This window comes from Mesocricetus auratus, unplaced genomic scaffold (genome assembly GCF_017639785.1).
Source record: "Mesocricetus auratus isolate SY011 unplaced genomic scaffold, BCM_Maur_2.0 Super-Scaffold_6730, whole genome shotgun sequence".
In the NCBI taxonomy this organism is placed as follows: domain Eukaryota; kingdom Metazoa; phylum Chordata; class Mammalia; order Rodentia; family Cricetidae; genus Mesocricetus; species Mesocricetus auratus.
In genome coordinates this window covers 1125624-1142323 of record NW_024429184.1, presented here as the reverse complement: position 1 = coordinate 1142323, position 16700 = coordinate 1125624, and the positions used below count along the sequence as shown (strand labels likewise).

The 16700-nt window shown below is 38.9% G+C and overlaps 1 protein-coding gene across 1 annotated transcript in view; it reads right to left on the bottom strand.

The window, feature by feature from the left end:
* Shoc1 (shortage in chiasmata 1) overlaps positions 1 to 16700 on the bottom strand; it is a 76497-nt gene that overhangs the window by 23316 nt on the left and 36481 nt on the right. Inside the window, exons 11-16 of the mRNA XM_021235938.2 lie at positions 15238 to 15483; positions 12962 to 13363; positions 9683 to 9808; positions 9114 to 9290; positions 6766 to 6870; positions 1132 to 1310 (exon numbers count right to left, since the gene is read on the bottom strand). Coding sequence (XP_021091597.2) covers positions 1132 to 1310; positions 6766 to 6870; positions 9114 to 9290; positions 9683 to 9808; positions 12962 to 13363; positions 15238 to 15483 — 1235 coding nt within the window. The remainder of the gene's footprint in view (positions 1 to 1131; positions 1311 to 6765; positions 6871 to 9113; positions 9291 to 9682; positions 9809 to 12961; positions 13364 to 15237; positions 15484 to 16700) is intronic.

The window sequence follows — 16700 nt, the reverse complement described above, 5'->3', positions numbered from 1 at the left end:
TGAATGATTGTTTTTCTCTTACGTATTTCTTTTGTGGTACTGGAGGTCACACCCAGGGCCTCACACATGCTAGCAAGTGCTCTACCCTGAGGTATGTCCCCAGCTGGATTATTCTTTTTCACAGTTTTGCTAGCCATAAAACTAGCAAGTTTAACTGGTCAGATAAAAGTAATGATGATGAGAATAGAGTTGCCACATGAACCCAGCATTCAGGAGGCCTGGGTAGGATGACCAGCCTCTGCTACAAGACAACCCTATCTTACAAACAAAAAGGGAACACACAGGTTACAGAGTAAATACCCTTGTTCTAAATTCCAGTAACAGCAGATATCACTGAGGGACGTGTTCTGAGCCAGGGCCTCAGCATTCCTATCTACACTATCTACGCACCAGTTGTCTCAGCCTGGTTCTTACTGTAAATTTCAGCCCCCACAAGTCTGAAATTACTGGAGAGAAGGAGTAGCTGCTTCATTCTCCTCCATTGCAAGCAGTTTCTTTTCTGGAGGAGAGCAGTGAATCAGGTTCAATTATAAATTTCTCATTTATTGATTTAATGTAATGACTTACGAAAGTCATTCAAGACTTTCAAACTATAACGGATAAAGGAGTGATGAAGTAGAAAAGGGAAAAGCCCATATAAATTTGTATTTAGATTTAGTGTGACCTCTTGTCATGCTTTTCTGATAGATTAGGTTTAAAGAGGTATTTTGCCTTAAAACTTCATTAATTCAGCTCTCATATAATTGATGTAGGGTGGGTAAGAAAATAAAAACACAAAGTATTTTTTACAATATCATGTCAGATGAGATTCTAGATCACTACCCAAAAATAAATTATTGTAGTTATATTATGATGTAAATTTCCATGATCTTATACAAATACCAGGTGGGGAGAATCAATCTACAACAACACTTTATAACAGAAATTAAATCATTATAAATCGGAAGGCAATGAATAATGACATGAATCCCCCTTTCTCCGCATCTGAGACTACTGTTATCTTCCTTAAGGAGAAAACTGTCAAGGGCCAAACAAAGCCTATGTATAACTTCAAAGTTAAATGCGTAAGGTCATGTTATACTGCCTTTATTTACACTAGTTTCTTTATCTGCTTTAGCCTTAATACTCAACCTTAATTTGTTGTTGACCTTGCAACCTGCTTAGTATCTGACGTTGTAATTCTTCAATCTTATAGTTGGTTTTAGGCCTTTTTTCCTTAGCAAACTGTAAAACTTTCAGCTGTCTCCAAATGTTATCCAAGCAGGAGTCCAACATGCTTTTGTAGGTATCTTTTGCATTTGACAAATATCCTGTTAAAGAAAGATTAGGGAAAATTTTTAATTTTTTTTTAGCATAACTCCACAGCAATTAGCACTAAAAGAAAATACACCTTTTTGTTTTTTGGATTTTTGAGACAGGGTCTCTCTATGTAGGCCCTGGCTGTCCTAGAACTCACTATGCAGATGAGACTGGCCTGGAAATCACAAGAGATCCTCCTGTCTTTACCTCTGCCTACTGAGTGTCAGGATAAAAGGTGTGCACCACCATGCCCGGCTAGGAAATCATTCTTCAGTGACAGTTAATAGATCTGGAGAGGTGGCTCCGTGGTTAAGAGCACTGGCTGTTTTCCTGTTGATGGAGTTTTGGTTCTCAGCACCCACACAATAGATGACAATTGTCTGTAACTTTAGTTCCAGAGGATCTGATGCTTTTTCTGGTCTCCGCAAGTGATGCAGAACACCCAAACACAGAAAGTAAAAATAAAATAACAAAAATGAAAACAAAACAGTGACAGCTAACATTTCGTTTAGTCCTATTCTGATTTTCATAAAAATGTTAGTGTTTTAATTTAAATTTATACCCAATACATAAATAGTATTAAAAACTGTACATGCAAGAACCACATGTCATACGTTTGTTATCCTGACTGCTTCTAAATGTGCAGTTCAGCAGTGTCACTTCTCATTTTGTTGGGAAACAGGTGTGGAACTTTATCCTGCAGAGTTGAAATGCCACACCCATCAAGAACTTCCTTGTTCATATCCTCTATGAAGTTGTGTTCTGAGTACACATAAAGCAAACATTCACATTACTGAGTAGAGTCCTTTGTGTTTGCAAGATCTAAACTTAGGTAGACATCAAGTTCCTGACATTTGAGGGAAGGACATCTCTCCCCTTGACATAATTGTTATTTTTACATGTATTTTAATTGAAATTGTTTATTATTTCACTTTGAGCTAGGGCAGCAAAATACAATTCGGGGGGGAGCATTCAAGACAGGATTTCTCTATGTATCCCTGGATGTCCTGGAACTCACTCTGTAGACCAGGCCGGTCTTGAATTAACAGAGATCCATCTGCCTCTGCCTCCTAAGTGCTGGGGATAAAGGCATGCACTACCACTGCCCAGCTTATAAAGATACATTTAAATACAATAAATAAGTTAGCTTTGGTTTTGTACTAAATTGGGACGGTAACAGATTTTCACAAGTAATTTATGCCTTGTTATAAACATCCCTTGTCATTGAGTATACCTGTCAAAGTTTCAGAACACATTTTTCTTTTAAAATGGTGTCCCATTTAACTTGCTTAAAATATCACATAGGAATGCTTACTGATGCTACTTGATAATCATGTATATCCTTTTGACTTTACCACACACACACACACACACAGTAGCAGTATTGATAATTACAGTTTTATGTCTCTTAAACATTAAATGTGAGGAAGCTATTTAATGCTGTCTCGTGCATATGTTGCTTTACTGCAGTGAAGGAGAAGTCCTTTGCACTGAGCATCAGTGGCTGATTGAGTGGCTAGTAGTGCCATCAAATACAGCATACAAAGAGGATTGCATAGTTAATAAAGTTGCTACTTTGCCATTTTCTACCTCCTTTTCTATCAGAATACTGCTTTTCTTTCCCCCTTCTAGCCTCTCATCTTGTCTGAGGTTAAAGTTAGATTTTCTTTTTTTGAGAATGTAAGCAATAGGTGCAGGAAAAGGGACTTGTCAAGTTAATTTGATACCTAAACCTAAAAGTATGAATTGATGTGTGCAAACTGAAAAAATGTGTTGAGTATTTGAATTTTCCTGTATAGTTCTCTTGGCTTTATTTCAAAAGCAAAGTGGTCTTCTATTTTTTTTAATGAAATAAGCAAATATGTCATTTTATCTGAGTATACAGTTTCAGGAAGCTGCTGAAAGTTCCGACTCAGGGCTTTTTAACAGTTTAAGCAATTAGTAATATATTTTGGAAACTCCATTTGCATAATTCTTAAGTGCCTTGAATAAATTACTAACTCAGCAACACTTGCAGCTTTGTAGTGGGCAGCCTTTGGTGCACTGGGTCATGTGTGCACATTCCTAATCTTACTGCTAAGCATGTGCGGTAGCGGCTCTGCATGCGTGCTAGGTTTGCATGATTCTTTAAGGGAAGTGTCTACATTTGCACTTGATACTTGGTTTTTGCTTCTGTTTTTAAAAACCTGATTATTCAAGGCCATGGCACTGTTACAATAAAAATGGTGTTTGCTGTCAGTATGCAGTCACCTTAAATAGCTGTTGGGGAAAGGGCAGGGCACACGCTTTATGTTTAGTACAAAAAGAGAATCAGTTTGGGAAGCAGATCTTCCTCTCAAGTGGAAACCAAATCAAGCCAAACCCTTTTTTCAGTGGTTCAATTAAAAAATTAATTGAAAGGAAATCATGAATTGCATGTCATTCTTAATGCAGACCTGTGGACTAAATGCACGTTTCTGTCTCCTTCAGTGTGTGTCTGCCATTCTAAGCACAGTATATTCAAAAAGGCAAAAGTAGTTCGACTCACAAGTGTTTGCTTTGTATTTCTTCCAGTTCTTCTAAGCTTTCAATGTTAGAATAAATTCAAGTCTTGTTTATGAATAAAATTTCTGTATGGAAAATTATTCTTGCTTATTAGCTCTTGTTTAAAAAAAGCTCAGTAATAACTAACTTCTTGAAATAAATGAAAACATTTACCATAAAAAAAAACTGTACCTGCTTTATGGAGTACTTACTATGTGATATTTTGATACATGCACATCTGGGAAATATCATTTTATTTTTCTTTTATTTTTTTTTTTGAGTCAGGATCTCACTGTATATCCTTAGCTGACCTAGAATTTGTTCTGTAGACCAAGCTGGCCTCAAATCACAGAGAACCACCTTCTTTTGCCTCCCAAGTTCTGGTATTAATTGGTACAATGCTGAACTCAGATAAACACATCTTCCTCCTCAAACATATAACGTCCTTAAAATTGGGTGAAGCTAGAAAATCGATGCCACATCTCTCTTTTTACACTATATAACATCAATTTACTTGTACATGTTTCCATACTTTGAATATATCTTATCTCTCCTGCTTCCTGCTTATTGAGTATTGATTCACTCTTCCTGTAAACTTCAGAATCTACACTTACGTGGAAATCCTTTCGAAATACTTATTCATTGGAATTTTCTTACTATTTAATTTATGCAACTTTGTACCTGAATTTTGTATTTTTTAATGCACATGACAACATCATTAGAATACAAAAACTCAGGGTAAAGTAAATGGTATTTATTCATAATTAATTTGTGCATCTGCTAAAACACTGGTATTTAAATCGTGCACACAGAACAGGGTCTTACTATGTTCTGCAGGTTGGTTTCCAATTCCAGGGCTCATGGAATTCTTTTAGCTTCCCCAAAAGTGGGCATTACAAGCATATACAATAGTAACTGTATACAAAGAGCAACTTAAACATGAAAGAGCCTAATCTTGTCCTTGAAGTTTCATATTTAGTAAATCTAGATTTTTTTTAATCCCAAGAATTTCTTTTTTACAAGCTCCCTATAAGATTTTGGGGCCCATTGAGTGTTGTGAATTTTTGCAGTAGAGTACCTGGTTACTTCTGTATATTAGTTGTTGAAGCAATATTTGGGTAATTAATGAAATGATAACTTAAAATATTTAATTCTTATTCTATATGATTTATATGCATATGCTTGCTAACTATTATATTGGTGCTGCTAGGTTGACAGATAACATTTAGATTGACTTATTATTTTTGTTTTTGTCTTTTAAAAAATAATTTATTTAACTTTATTTTATGTACATTGATATGAAGGTGTCAGATCTCCTGGAATCAGAGTTACAGTTTTAAACTGTCATGTGGGTGCTGGGATTTGAACCTGAGTCCTCTGGAAGAGCAGTCAGTGCTCTTAACCCCTGAGCCATCTCTCCAGCCCTTGTTTTTGCCTTTAATGATTCCTTTTCATCTATTTATTTTTATGTGCTTTGGTGTCCGTGTGAGGGTGTTGGATCCCCTGGAACTGGAGTTATAGACAGTTGTGAGCTGTCATGTGGGTGCTGGGACTTGAACCAGGATCCTCTGGAAGTGCTCTTAACCTCTGAGTTGTCTCTCCGACCACAAGATACTGACTTATGTTTTACCTCCTTTTTTTAATTTTTAAAAATCTGATTCTCACCTAGGAAATCTATGAGGCCTCTGGCAGTGGAACCAGTATTTATCCCTAGTGCATAAATGGATTTTGGGAGACCATTTCCCATGGAGGGATACTCTCTCAGCCTAGATACACAGGGGAGGGCCTAGGCCCTGCCTCAAATGACGTGATAGACTTTGAAGATCCCCCATGGGAGGCCTCACCCTCCCTGGAGAGTGGATAGTGGGGTGGGATGGGGGTGGTCAGTTGGGGACATGGGAGGATGGGAGGGAGAGGGAACTGGGATTGCTATGAAAAATAAGATTGTTTCTAATTTAAATAAAATTTTATTAAAAAATCTGATTGTCATTACTGATTTGTTGTTCTTTGTTTTTTTGAGACAGGGTTTCTCTGTGTAGCCTTGGCTGTCCTGGAACTCGCTTTGTAGACCAGGCTGGCCTTGAATTTACAGAGATCGCCTGTCTCTGCCTCCCAGGCACTGGGATTAAAGGCATGCACCACTGACTGCCTGGCTCATTACCCATTCTTAATACTGTTGTCAGTCTTAACCATTTAAAAAGATTTATTGTAGGCCAGGCAATCCCACTGGAGCTGCTCAGCATGGGGGCCAGAAACTGAACTGGGGTCCACTGCAAGAGCATATGTACTCTTAACCACTGAGCCATCTCTCTGGGCCCAGAATTAACTTAAAAAACACATCTACTCCAGTAGCATCTCTTTTCAATGGCTCCCCATCCACTTTACAATAAGGGCTAGATTATTTTGTATAGCAATAGCTAGTGCTACTTTCTAAGACAAAGTTCCAAACACACACTAAGGACCTAAAATGTATATGGCAAAATGTCAAATTTCACATTAAAAACCAGTACATAGCTTTGATTGTACATTCAAACCTGTATAAGGTCATCAGAACTCTATAATTCACACCTAGACTAACAGCATAAACAGTATATATATTTGCTGTCTAAGCTGAGAGTCTTGCTTAGTGATAGACTGCTTACTTAGTATTAAAATATAAAGGGACCCTAAGTTTGATCCTTAGCACTGAAATGTATAGAATATATACTGCCCACACACGCGCGCGCGCACACACACACACACACACACACACACACACACACACACACACACACACACACACATCCCACTGGCAATTATGACAAAAAATATGTTGATCAGTGTAATAGGCAAGAAGGCTACATAATTTTTCAAGAAGTGCATCTTTTTCAGAAAAGTAAGATAGGTATTTCAGATGGACTATTCAACAAGGAGAAAGCAAAAATTAAAAAATTCTCTACTAACCTAATGCTGTATCCAAGTTGCATGTTAAAAGGACATCTCTGATTGTTACCAGAAGATGTAAGAGAGCAGCATGCCTGAATGTTACTTCTCTGTCATCATTTTTACCTATATAAGTAAAAGCATAGTTAACACATTGGAGTTTTAGAATATGTATCAGGTCTGTTTAGTAATAACAGCTAGTGTCTATTAGCGAGTGTGTACTATTGTTAGGCTGTGGATAAGCAGGTTAGTCCACTGATTCTAACAATCCTACCAGGATTACTGTGATCTCATTACGGGTGAGGGCACAGCTTTAGTGAGGATAACTGGTCCTCAAGATAGCACTAAGCCCAGGCAGCTAACTGCCCAGCTCATCCTCTGTTGGCAAGGAATATTCAATTATGTCTATTTTTGTTGGAAAAAACCCAACAGTTCTAATCAAGAAGAAAATTAAATTAGTAACTTGCCAAGTGGTTAAGATAGAAGTAGAGATTTGAAAAAGAATACTTTGAAATGGAGATATCTCAAAGTGTTATCTCAGAGATATGGCTCACATAAGAGAAGTATTCAGAGGGACAAGCCAGTTACCTACTTAGTGTGCCCTATGCACTTCCAGAACTTTCTGAAGATGAATGGTTGGATTCTTCTGAATGTAGAAGTAAGAGATGGGGAGAGGAGGCATGTATATTCCATACATGTGTGTGGAGGTCAGAAGACAACTTACAAGACTGTGTCTGTCCTTCTACCATGTGGGTTCTGTGAATCAAAATCAGGTCACCAGGCTTGGCAGCAAGTGCCTTTATCTGCTAAGGCATCTTGCTGGCCCTATTTTATTTTTGTTGTTACAGTGTCGGCCTCAAATTCACAGGGATCCACCTGCTTCCTGAGTAGTATGGTTAAAGTCAGGAACCATCATATCCAGCAAAGATTTATTTTTTTTATTTAAGAATATGTGTGCATCTGTGTGAGTTTATGTGCACCATGTGCATGTAGTAGCAAGCAGAGGACACAAGAAGGTTACAGATGACCTAGAACCTAGTCACAGGTGGTAGGAACCATCATGTGGTTACTGAACCTAGGACCTCTGCAGGAGAAGCACATACTCTTTTTTTTTTTTTTTTTTTTTTCGAGACAGGGTTTCTCTGTATTGTTTTGGAGGCTATCGGTCCAGCCCGGCCTCGAACTCACAGAGATCCGCCTGCCTCTGCCTCCCGAGTGCTGGGATTAAAGGCGTGCGCCACCACCGCCCGGCTGGAGCACATACTCTTAAAACAATAGAGTCATCTCTCCAGTCCAGCTATATTATTTTTAAAAGAGGTGCTAATTTGCTAACATCTGTATAATTTAATGAATTTAGAAAACTGAGTTTACTAACAAACAACTAGGTCCAGATAACATGTAGTAAGCACAGTGCACTGTCTCTTCCACTGATTCAACTATAAGAACAAGACAGAGTATGTGGGATACCACCCAAGATTTAAAAATGAATGGTAACAGGCAGACTGGAGAAGGAGGCTAAATTTCAAAATGTCACTCAACAAACAGTAAGTTTCCTATTTTTTTCTATTAGTATGCCCTGGCCTACAGTATAGGCAGCTACAAACCCCAACACACATGCCACAAGCAGGGACAGAAATAACTCTAAGAGAAGTTCTTAATCTATGGACTGAGAGGTGGGAAAGGGAGCTCATATGGATAAGAAGGATAGAAAGCCTACTGTCTTGTTTTAAATTTTTTTTTCTGTTCTCTCCTTCTTTAGAACCACAGTGTAGAGGCCAGCAGTGACAACAGTAATTACTGAATATGGCTATCTGTCAGCGGCCTAAAAACCCTTCTGAATATGCAGAAACAGTTATCATAAGCTTCAGCAACTGCTGATAACTCTAGTGTCTTTGATTTAGGTTTGTTTCAATGAATTATTCTCATTATGAGCTGTATTTCCTGCCTCTTTATTGCCTGGAGATAGGACTTTTCATAAAATCTCATCAGTTTTATGTTGTTGGGTGCTGAGTATGCTTGTATTTATACAAATTTTGTGTTTCACTTTGGGATACAGTTAAGTTCACTGCAAATAATTTTATCCTTTGGATCTTGATTTTGTAATTTTGTTTGGACATGATCAGAGCAGGGCCAAGTATTAGTTCCAATGTGAATTACAGGGTTAACTTCATTTTTTTTTTTGCAATGGATATCTATTAAATAATACATATCAATCAGGAGATTCACGGAGATCTCCTGGGCTTGGCCTAGACGTGGTGGGTACTACATGCTAAATTACAGTTAAGGTTTCGGCCAGGTCTGAAGTCTACATTACTACAGCTGTCTATAAATGTGCATCCTTGGGTAGTCTGAATCTGATCTGTACTCACCTTGGTGAACAGCATCATTTATTATTTTTTCTTGTTCCTTTAAGAAGAATCTTGTTTGGTCAAAAATGACAGTAGCAAATTTCCAATCAGCAGCAGGGTAAGTACAGAGGCAAGCAAGCTTCTCTAAGACAGGTGTCGCTGCTGCTTCTAGGAGACAGTATGCTTGGCACTGGGTGTCTAAAAAATTACAGCACTGAAGTGAGTGTTTGTGAAAAAGACCTACATCACCCTGACGGTGGGTGAGAGGCTACATCATTGCTAACACATTTCCCAAACATGGGAGGAGAGACTAAGGACTCTTGCAGTTCGGTCTTTCTACACAATGTGGGGAAATGGCTCCAGTTATAATGAAGGAAGAAATAGCAGCTAGAGGGCTGGACTAGGACAATAAAAGAAAGAGAGAGACCATGCACAGGCATCCCATGTCTGGAAGTAACATGAAAGTAGAAATGGAATTCAGTTTCTGAAACAAAGACAGACAATTTCATGGGAAATAATTGTTCTACAAATCTGGGAGAGGACTTCCAAATCCAGTGAAACAGAACACATCGTGAAAGCATAATGCATACCTGACGCTTGGATCTCGATGACATCATCTGTCCTTTCTTGAAATCTTTCCTCTGGAGTTTTGTTATTAGAAACAACAGGACTTTCTTCTTGAAGAGTCAAAGAACACTTTTCTTTATCTTGAAATCCTAGTAAAAACATTCAATTGTTCAGGAGAAATGATGTTGCTTTACTTTAACATAGCGTTCAGTACCCTAGTTGCTAAATTTCTTCATGGAAGTACACTGAGACTAAGTTAGGTGAACTATCCGGATCAATGGACCTAACACCATGCTGAGTAGCAAGGTGGACGACGGAAGTGGGGAAAAAGTAGGCATCCGGTCAGATTTCAACCCCAGTCCTGACAGCAGTCTGGTGTCCTCGTATGTAAATACTGGCTAGGATGCCTGCCTTAGATCTGGGGACCAAACACCATCCAGTTCCTGACACTTCCAAGACAGCAGCACTCTAGCTTATCTCTGTGCCTTTCCAGAGTCGTCTTTCTACTTAAAATCTTCTCCTTTGTACTAAGCCTTCTAATGTCTCCATCCTGTTCTAGTACATACACTAGTTTTTCACTGTTTACTCTTCGGCTCAGCCATCTCCTACATGAAGTCTTACATAACTGCCCACCTTACTTCCAGGCCAAAAAATACCCTCCTTTTAATATGCAATTCAGCACCTGATTCAGTGTTTAATAAATGCTAGGTTTTCCCCCCCTTTTCCTAGATATTATAGGCTAAGTTTTTTTTTCTTTTCTAGGTATTACAGAGGATTCATATATGTATGCATGAAACTATTTTAACTAAATATTAATGTCACCCACCAATAATATGAATATAAGATACTTTTAAAACTGTGTTACCAACCTGAGATATTTTAATATGTGAGGTTAAAAGTATGATAACATATGGGGCATATTGTCTATGCCTATAATTCCTGCACTTGGAAAGCTAAGGCAGGAGGATTACAAATTTGAGGACAGACATGGCCACACAGACAGACCCTTCTTAAGCAAAAATAAAGAACCCCAAGTATATGGGGTTGGAGACATGTATCAGTGGTTAAGAGTACTGACTGCTTTTCCAGAGAACCTGGGTTCCATTCCCAGCATCCACAAGGCAGCTCACAGTTGTCTACAACTCCAGTTGCAGGCAAAACACCAATGCACAGAATTAAAAAAGAGAACCCCAAGTATAATTTGGAGAATATCCAAACTAGATTATGTCATCTTCAAACAAAATTGCCAGTTAATTTTTTGGAGGTTTTTCAAGACAGCGTTTCTCTGTGTAGCTTTGGAGCCTGTCCTGGCACTTGCTCTGTACACCAAGCTGGCCTCAAACTCTCAGAGGTCTGCCTGCTTCTGCCTCTTGAATGCTGGGATTAAAGGTGTGTACCACTACCACTGCGCAGACAAATCTTTTCTCTATTTTCATTTCATGTGCATTGTGTTTTGCCTGCATGTATGTCTGTATGAAGGTGGCCAGATCCGCTGGAACTGAAGTTACACAGTTATGAGCTACTACGTGGGTGCTGGGGATGGAACCCGGGTCCTCTGGAAGAGCAGCCAGTGCCCTTAACCACTGAGCCATCTTCCCAGAGCTGCCAGTCAATTTTAAGTAATCTGAATAGTTATAGTCAAGTTATATTAATTATTGAAATTTTTTGAGAAAGGTGAGACATATTTCTTATGCCTGATCAACTGTAAAATAAAGCAAGAAATAAAACATTACCTTTATTGCTAATAAAAGTTAAGTTGGAGAATAGAGCTTTATTTGAGAGACAAGTGGGCTCAGTAGCTAAATACCTGAATGAGTCAACTACTCACTCAGTCCTCACCTAAGCGGGGCAGGAGAAACTCATCAGGAAAGAGTCATGATATAAGAGAAGCTGAGATCACTTCCTTCTTTGGGGAAGCTCATTCCCTTAAAGTACCTCCAGTAATGAGCTTCTGCATATATATGGCTGTCACACCTTCTGGAAAATCGAACATAACTGCATGACGCTGAGAACCAAGTCTTGTCTCCACAGATAAAACACAGGACTGCAAGACCCAATTACACTCTAAGTAACATTAAACATTTTTTGTACCAATTTCACCAAGGTAAAGTCTGTCAAGATTATTGTAGAATACACCAGGTGTAGTGGTGTACACCCTTAATTAAAGCACTTGGGAGGCAGAGGTTGGAGAATCTCTGTGAGTTTGAGGTCAGCATGGCCTACATGGTGAATTCCAGGATAGCCAGAGCTACATTGTGAGACCCTCTCTGAAATAAAAACAAATTACTCTAGAGTTCTATTGGAAATGAAATGATATGATGCAGTACTTTTCATGTGGTTAGAAGCAGGAAATATCCAACAATTACAACTCAGATAGAAATTCTTTGATGGTGTTAGGAAGATTGAGAAGCAATTAGATAAGAAAATGTATAAGCACGTATGAAGATGTGTTAAAATACTAAGATAAACCTAGCTAAAGAGCTATGGTAACAGCTGGGAGAGCGCAGCCCTTGGTGGGTTTAACAAGCTCCAGTGGATGGATGGCCACTATTTAAGAGTTTGTAGGTAGCACTAATGGGACTTAATGGGCTAAAACATTTTTTAAAAGGTGGGTCTGGAGAGATGGCTCAGAGATTAAGAGCTCTTATTGCTCTTGCAGAGGACCTAGGTTCAGTTGCTAGCATGAAAATGGCAGTTCAAAACCATCTGTAGCTCCAGTTCCAGGGGATCCAACACCCTCTTCTAGCTTCCATGGGCACTAGGCACACAGGCAGTGGTGCAAGAAAAACACCCATGCACATAAAATAAAATAAAGAAACCTTTTCAAAAATGAGGACATAAAGTTGGGTGGGTATGAAATGGAGGGTGGATCTGGTTAGAGATGGGGAAGGGGAATGAAAATGTTAAAAAGACAATGTTTGAAACGCTTGAAGAATTAATAAAACTATTTAAAAATATTGACATAGGATTGTCAGTTAATAGAAAAAAAGCATGAGAGAATGACCAAGTTAGGAATACTAAGCTTATATATCCAAATTATACAAGGCAAGTTTTATAAGTAATGGCTTTGTTACAAATTAAAATGTGCATTTTAATCTTTGAAAGCATATTTATATCCATATCTAAATCTGTATCTACCTATCCATCTATTTCTATTTATAAGAAGTATCAATGGCATTTTTCTTGTCTATGAAAAACTATACAATTTCTCTAAAAGAGATTTTATTTCCTTGCATTTGCATAACAGACAGTGCCCAGTTCTAGAGGCTACGTATCTATACCAGAATTTTACTGTTACCCACCATTGTCTTGATCATGGCCTGTGACTTCAGCATCTGAAGTGAAAGTCTTGTATTTACTTCTCAGAGTAATAAACTCGCTCAAAAGGTCCAAATCACTCTGTTTTTTATCATAAGACGCCTTAATCCGTGAAGAGGAAGTTGGTTCAACAGACGGCACAGAGTTATCAAGTCCAACACGACCATTGTCTGTGTTCTGCATTATTCTAGCAGCTACTTCTTGGTTATTCTTTGGATTTTCTTCCTTTTTTGTTCTTTTAACAGAAACACATTCATCAGGCAAAACCAGAAGCGGCACTTCTCTTTCTGAAGGTGGTCTCTTCTGTGGACGTAATCTGTGCACACTGGTAGACTTGTCACTCATAGGCATTATGGGCAAGGGTCGACTCTGATGTTCTAGCCAGGCTAGGACACAAGATGAAAGACACCAAAATGACTTCTATGCCAAATAAGTAGCTTTTAGCCATAGTTTCCTATTAACATAATTTGATCTTTAGGGGTTCTTTATTGTTTGGAAAATACATTTTTGCTTCTAAATAAAATAAACTTTAAAAAACGTAAGTTTATCATCCCTTTTTTTCTTTTCTTCTTCTTTTTTTTTTTTGAGACAGGGTTTTTTCTGCGTAGCTCAGACTATTCTGGAACTCACTATATAAACCAGGCTGGCTGTGAACTCACAGAGATCCACCTGCCTCTGCCTCCCGAGTCCTGGGATTAAAGGCGTGTGCCATAACTACCTGACAACCATCTCTTAATACTAGGAGTTCATTGGCTAGGCAAAGAAGGAACACCACTAAGTCTCTGTTGCTAATAGGTTATAATGAGTCACAGCCTTGGACAAAGGGCTGGACCCAAAATATATTTTTAAATTCTTATAAATGCACATTTTAAAAGAAACCTAATTAAAAAATTGGCATACGATTTGACATTACACATACCCTACAATATAGATGAATTGTGATGTTAAATAAAATATGCTAGTCACAACAGACCAATATCTGACAGTTTTTATTGTCAGAGAGGCAACTCTATACAGAGAATAGATTAGTCACTCCACATATAGGCAAAATAGAGAGTGACAGCTAATGGACATGGGATTTGAGGGAGGGGTTTAAAAAGTATTCTGAAAACAATCTGTGGTGATGACTGCACATGTCTGACTTTATGAAGATCCACTGACTGATGTTCTTTAAATTGTACAGTAAATTCTATGACAATAAATCTGGTCACCAAGTATATAAAGACACTCATCACTATTAGGCGCTAGGGAAATGTAGGATAAAGCCACAATGTCCATTAGAAAAGCTGCTTCCATGTAATTGAAATTCATACATTACTGGTGGGCATGTACAATGGTGAAATAATTTTGGAAAAAAAGTTAATAGTTTCTTGTACAAGCAGGCATTGGTGGCACACGCCTTTAATTCCAGAACTCAGGAGGCACAAGCAGGAGGATCTCTGTGAGTTCAAGGACAGCCTGGTCTACAGAGCGAGTTCCAGGACAGCCTCCAAAACAATACAGAGAAACCCTGTCTCGAAAAACAAAAACAAAAAAAGTTCATAGTTTTTGGTAAAATTAAACAAACACCTATAACACCTACAACAATAATAACTTTACTTTTGTATATTCTCTCAAGAAAAATAATACCATGCCCATAAAAAGACTTGCACAAAAACACTCATAAGAGTTTTACTCCCAAAACTAAAAAATTGGAGAATAACTCCAGGAGAGATGATCACAGTCTGGTTAAGTAATATAATAAGAAAGCCATTTATCAATAAGAGAAATGTATTAGTGCTACACATAGCAAGGATAAATCTCACAATGCTATTCTGAGTTTTTAATCCCAGCACTCGGAAGGCAGAGGCAGAGACAGACAGTTCAAGGCCATCCTGGTCTACAAAGCAAGTTTCAGGACAGCCAGAGAAACCCTGTCTTGAAAAGCCAAAAAAAGAAAGAAAAAAAAGGGAGAGAGGGGGGGATGGAGGAAGGAGGGAAGGAAGGAAGGAAGGAAGGAAGGAAGGAAGGAAGGAAGGAAGGAAGGAAGGAAGGAAGGAAGATTGTAGGCAGCAGAATTGGAGTTTAGGATCAGTTAGTTAAACTGCCATATTTTTCTGAGATGAAATCAGAGCCCAGGGAAGCCAAAAGTCATGAACTGGCAGAACCGTAGCATATCTGGAATGTTAAGCCTTTTGAATAGCCACTGAGGAGAAACTAAGTGTCAGACATCTTCTCATTATAAAATGGTCACAAGTTGTGTGCACCGTTGTATACTTACTTTCCAGCTGAAGCACTTTTGTAGGCAGAAAGATCTCCAGCTTAGTTTCCTTAGAAGACAGACCGTTGTGACACAAGTATGCCTTCAAATGCTCCAGAGTTTCAGCCAGTATTGGATTTAGTGTTGCTTGTCTCCACCTCTTTGATTTTGCAGAGTTAATCACAAGGCTGTCGTCTCCTTTGACAGAAAATATATTCCTCATATCTGCAAGAGAATACTGACTGCTGGGCTCTTGAAATCTTGGAACTTGAAAACAAACAAACACAGGGAAAAATAAATGAAAAACACTAAACAGACTCACATTTGACTTTCTCAAAGAAATATTGTCACACTTTGGGAAAAGGTGAAATTTGAGGCTGTATCTGGTATTTTGTTTTCAGAATGTTAATTTTTTAATAAGTCCAAGTTAGTTTAACAATAGAGACCACACAATTTCTTCTTCTTCCTCCTCCTCCCTCTTCTGGTCCTGAGACAGGGTCTCTCTACATAGCCCCAGCTGTTCTTAAACTTACTCTGTAGACCAGGCTGGCCTTGAACTCAGAACTGCCTGCCTCTGCCTGACGAGTGCTGTGATTAAAGGTATATGCCACCATGCCTGGCTATTTTAACTTCTTGCTATTCCCAAAGACTGAATAATTTTTTAGGGAAGGGGCTGGGGATGTACCTCAGCAAGTAAAGTGTTTGCTTTGAATGTGTGAAGCCCTGAGTGTAGTCCTCCAGCATCTTCTCAGGAGGTTACCTTGTAAAATCTACATCTCTTCACCCCACCCCAACACTCTGCCTTCACCCACTGCGTTATTTCCAGAAGTTTATGTAAAGGAACTGACACTGTACGAATGAATTCTTTTTGGTCTTCTTTCTTTAATCCAGCATACTTACTTTGAGAATCATGTATGTTGTGTGAATAGTTTATCATTTTTTAAATGGTTTTATTTACATTAGAAACATGCATGCTTCAAATGTCAATCACAGCCTCCCCCCGCCAGCTCCCATCCCTCCACCAGCACCCCCCCCCCTGCCCCGAGCCCAATCCCCACATTATTCCCCAGGGAGGGTGAGGCCCTCCTTGGGGGGGGATCTCCAGAGTCTGTCATTTAATCCAGGGCAGGACCTAGGCCCTTCCCCATGTGTCCAGGCTGAGAGAGCATCCCTCCATGTAGAATGGGCTCCCAAAGTTCATTTGCATGCCATGGTGAACACTAATCTACTACCCAAGGCTCCAGAGATTTCTGAGGCCTCCTCACTGACACTACATTCATGGAGTCTGTATCAGTCCCCTGTTGGCTGCTTAGCCTTCAGTCTGGGGTTCAAGAGCTCCCCCTTGTCCAGTCAGCTGTCTTTGTGAGTTTCACCAGCACAGTCTTGACCCCTTTGCTCATTACTCCTCCATCTGTGTCACTGGGTTCCAGGGGGTCAGTTCAGTGTTTAGCTGTGAGTATTTGTCTCTGCTTCCATCAGTCACT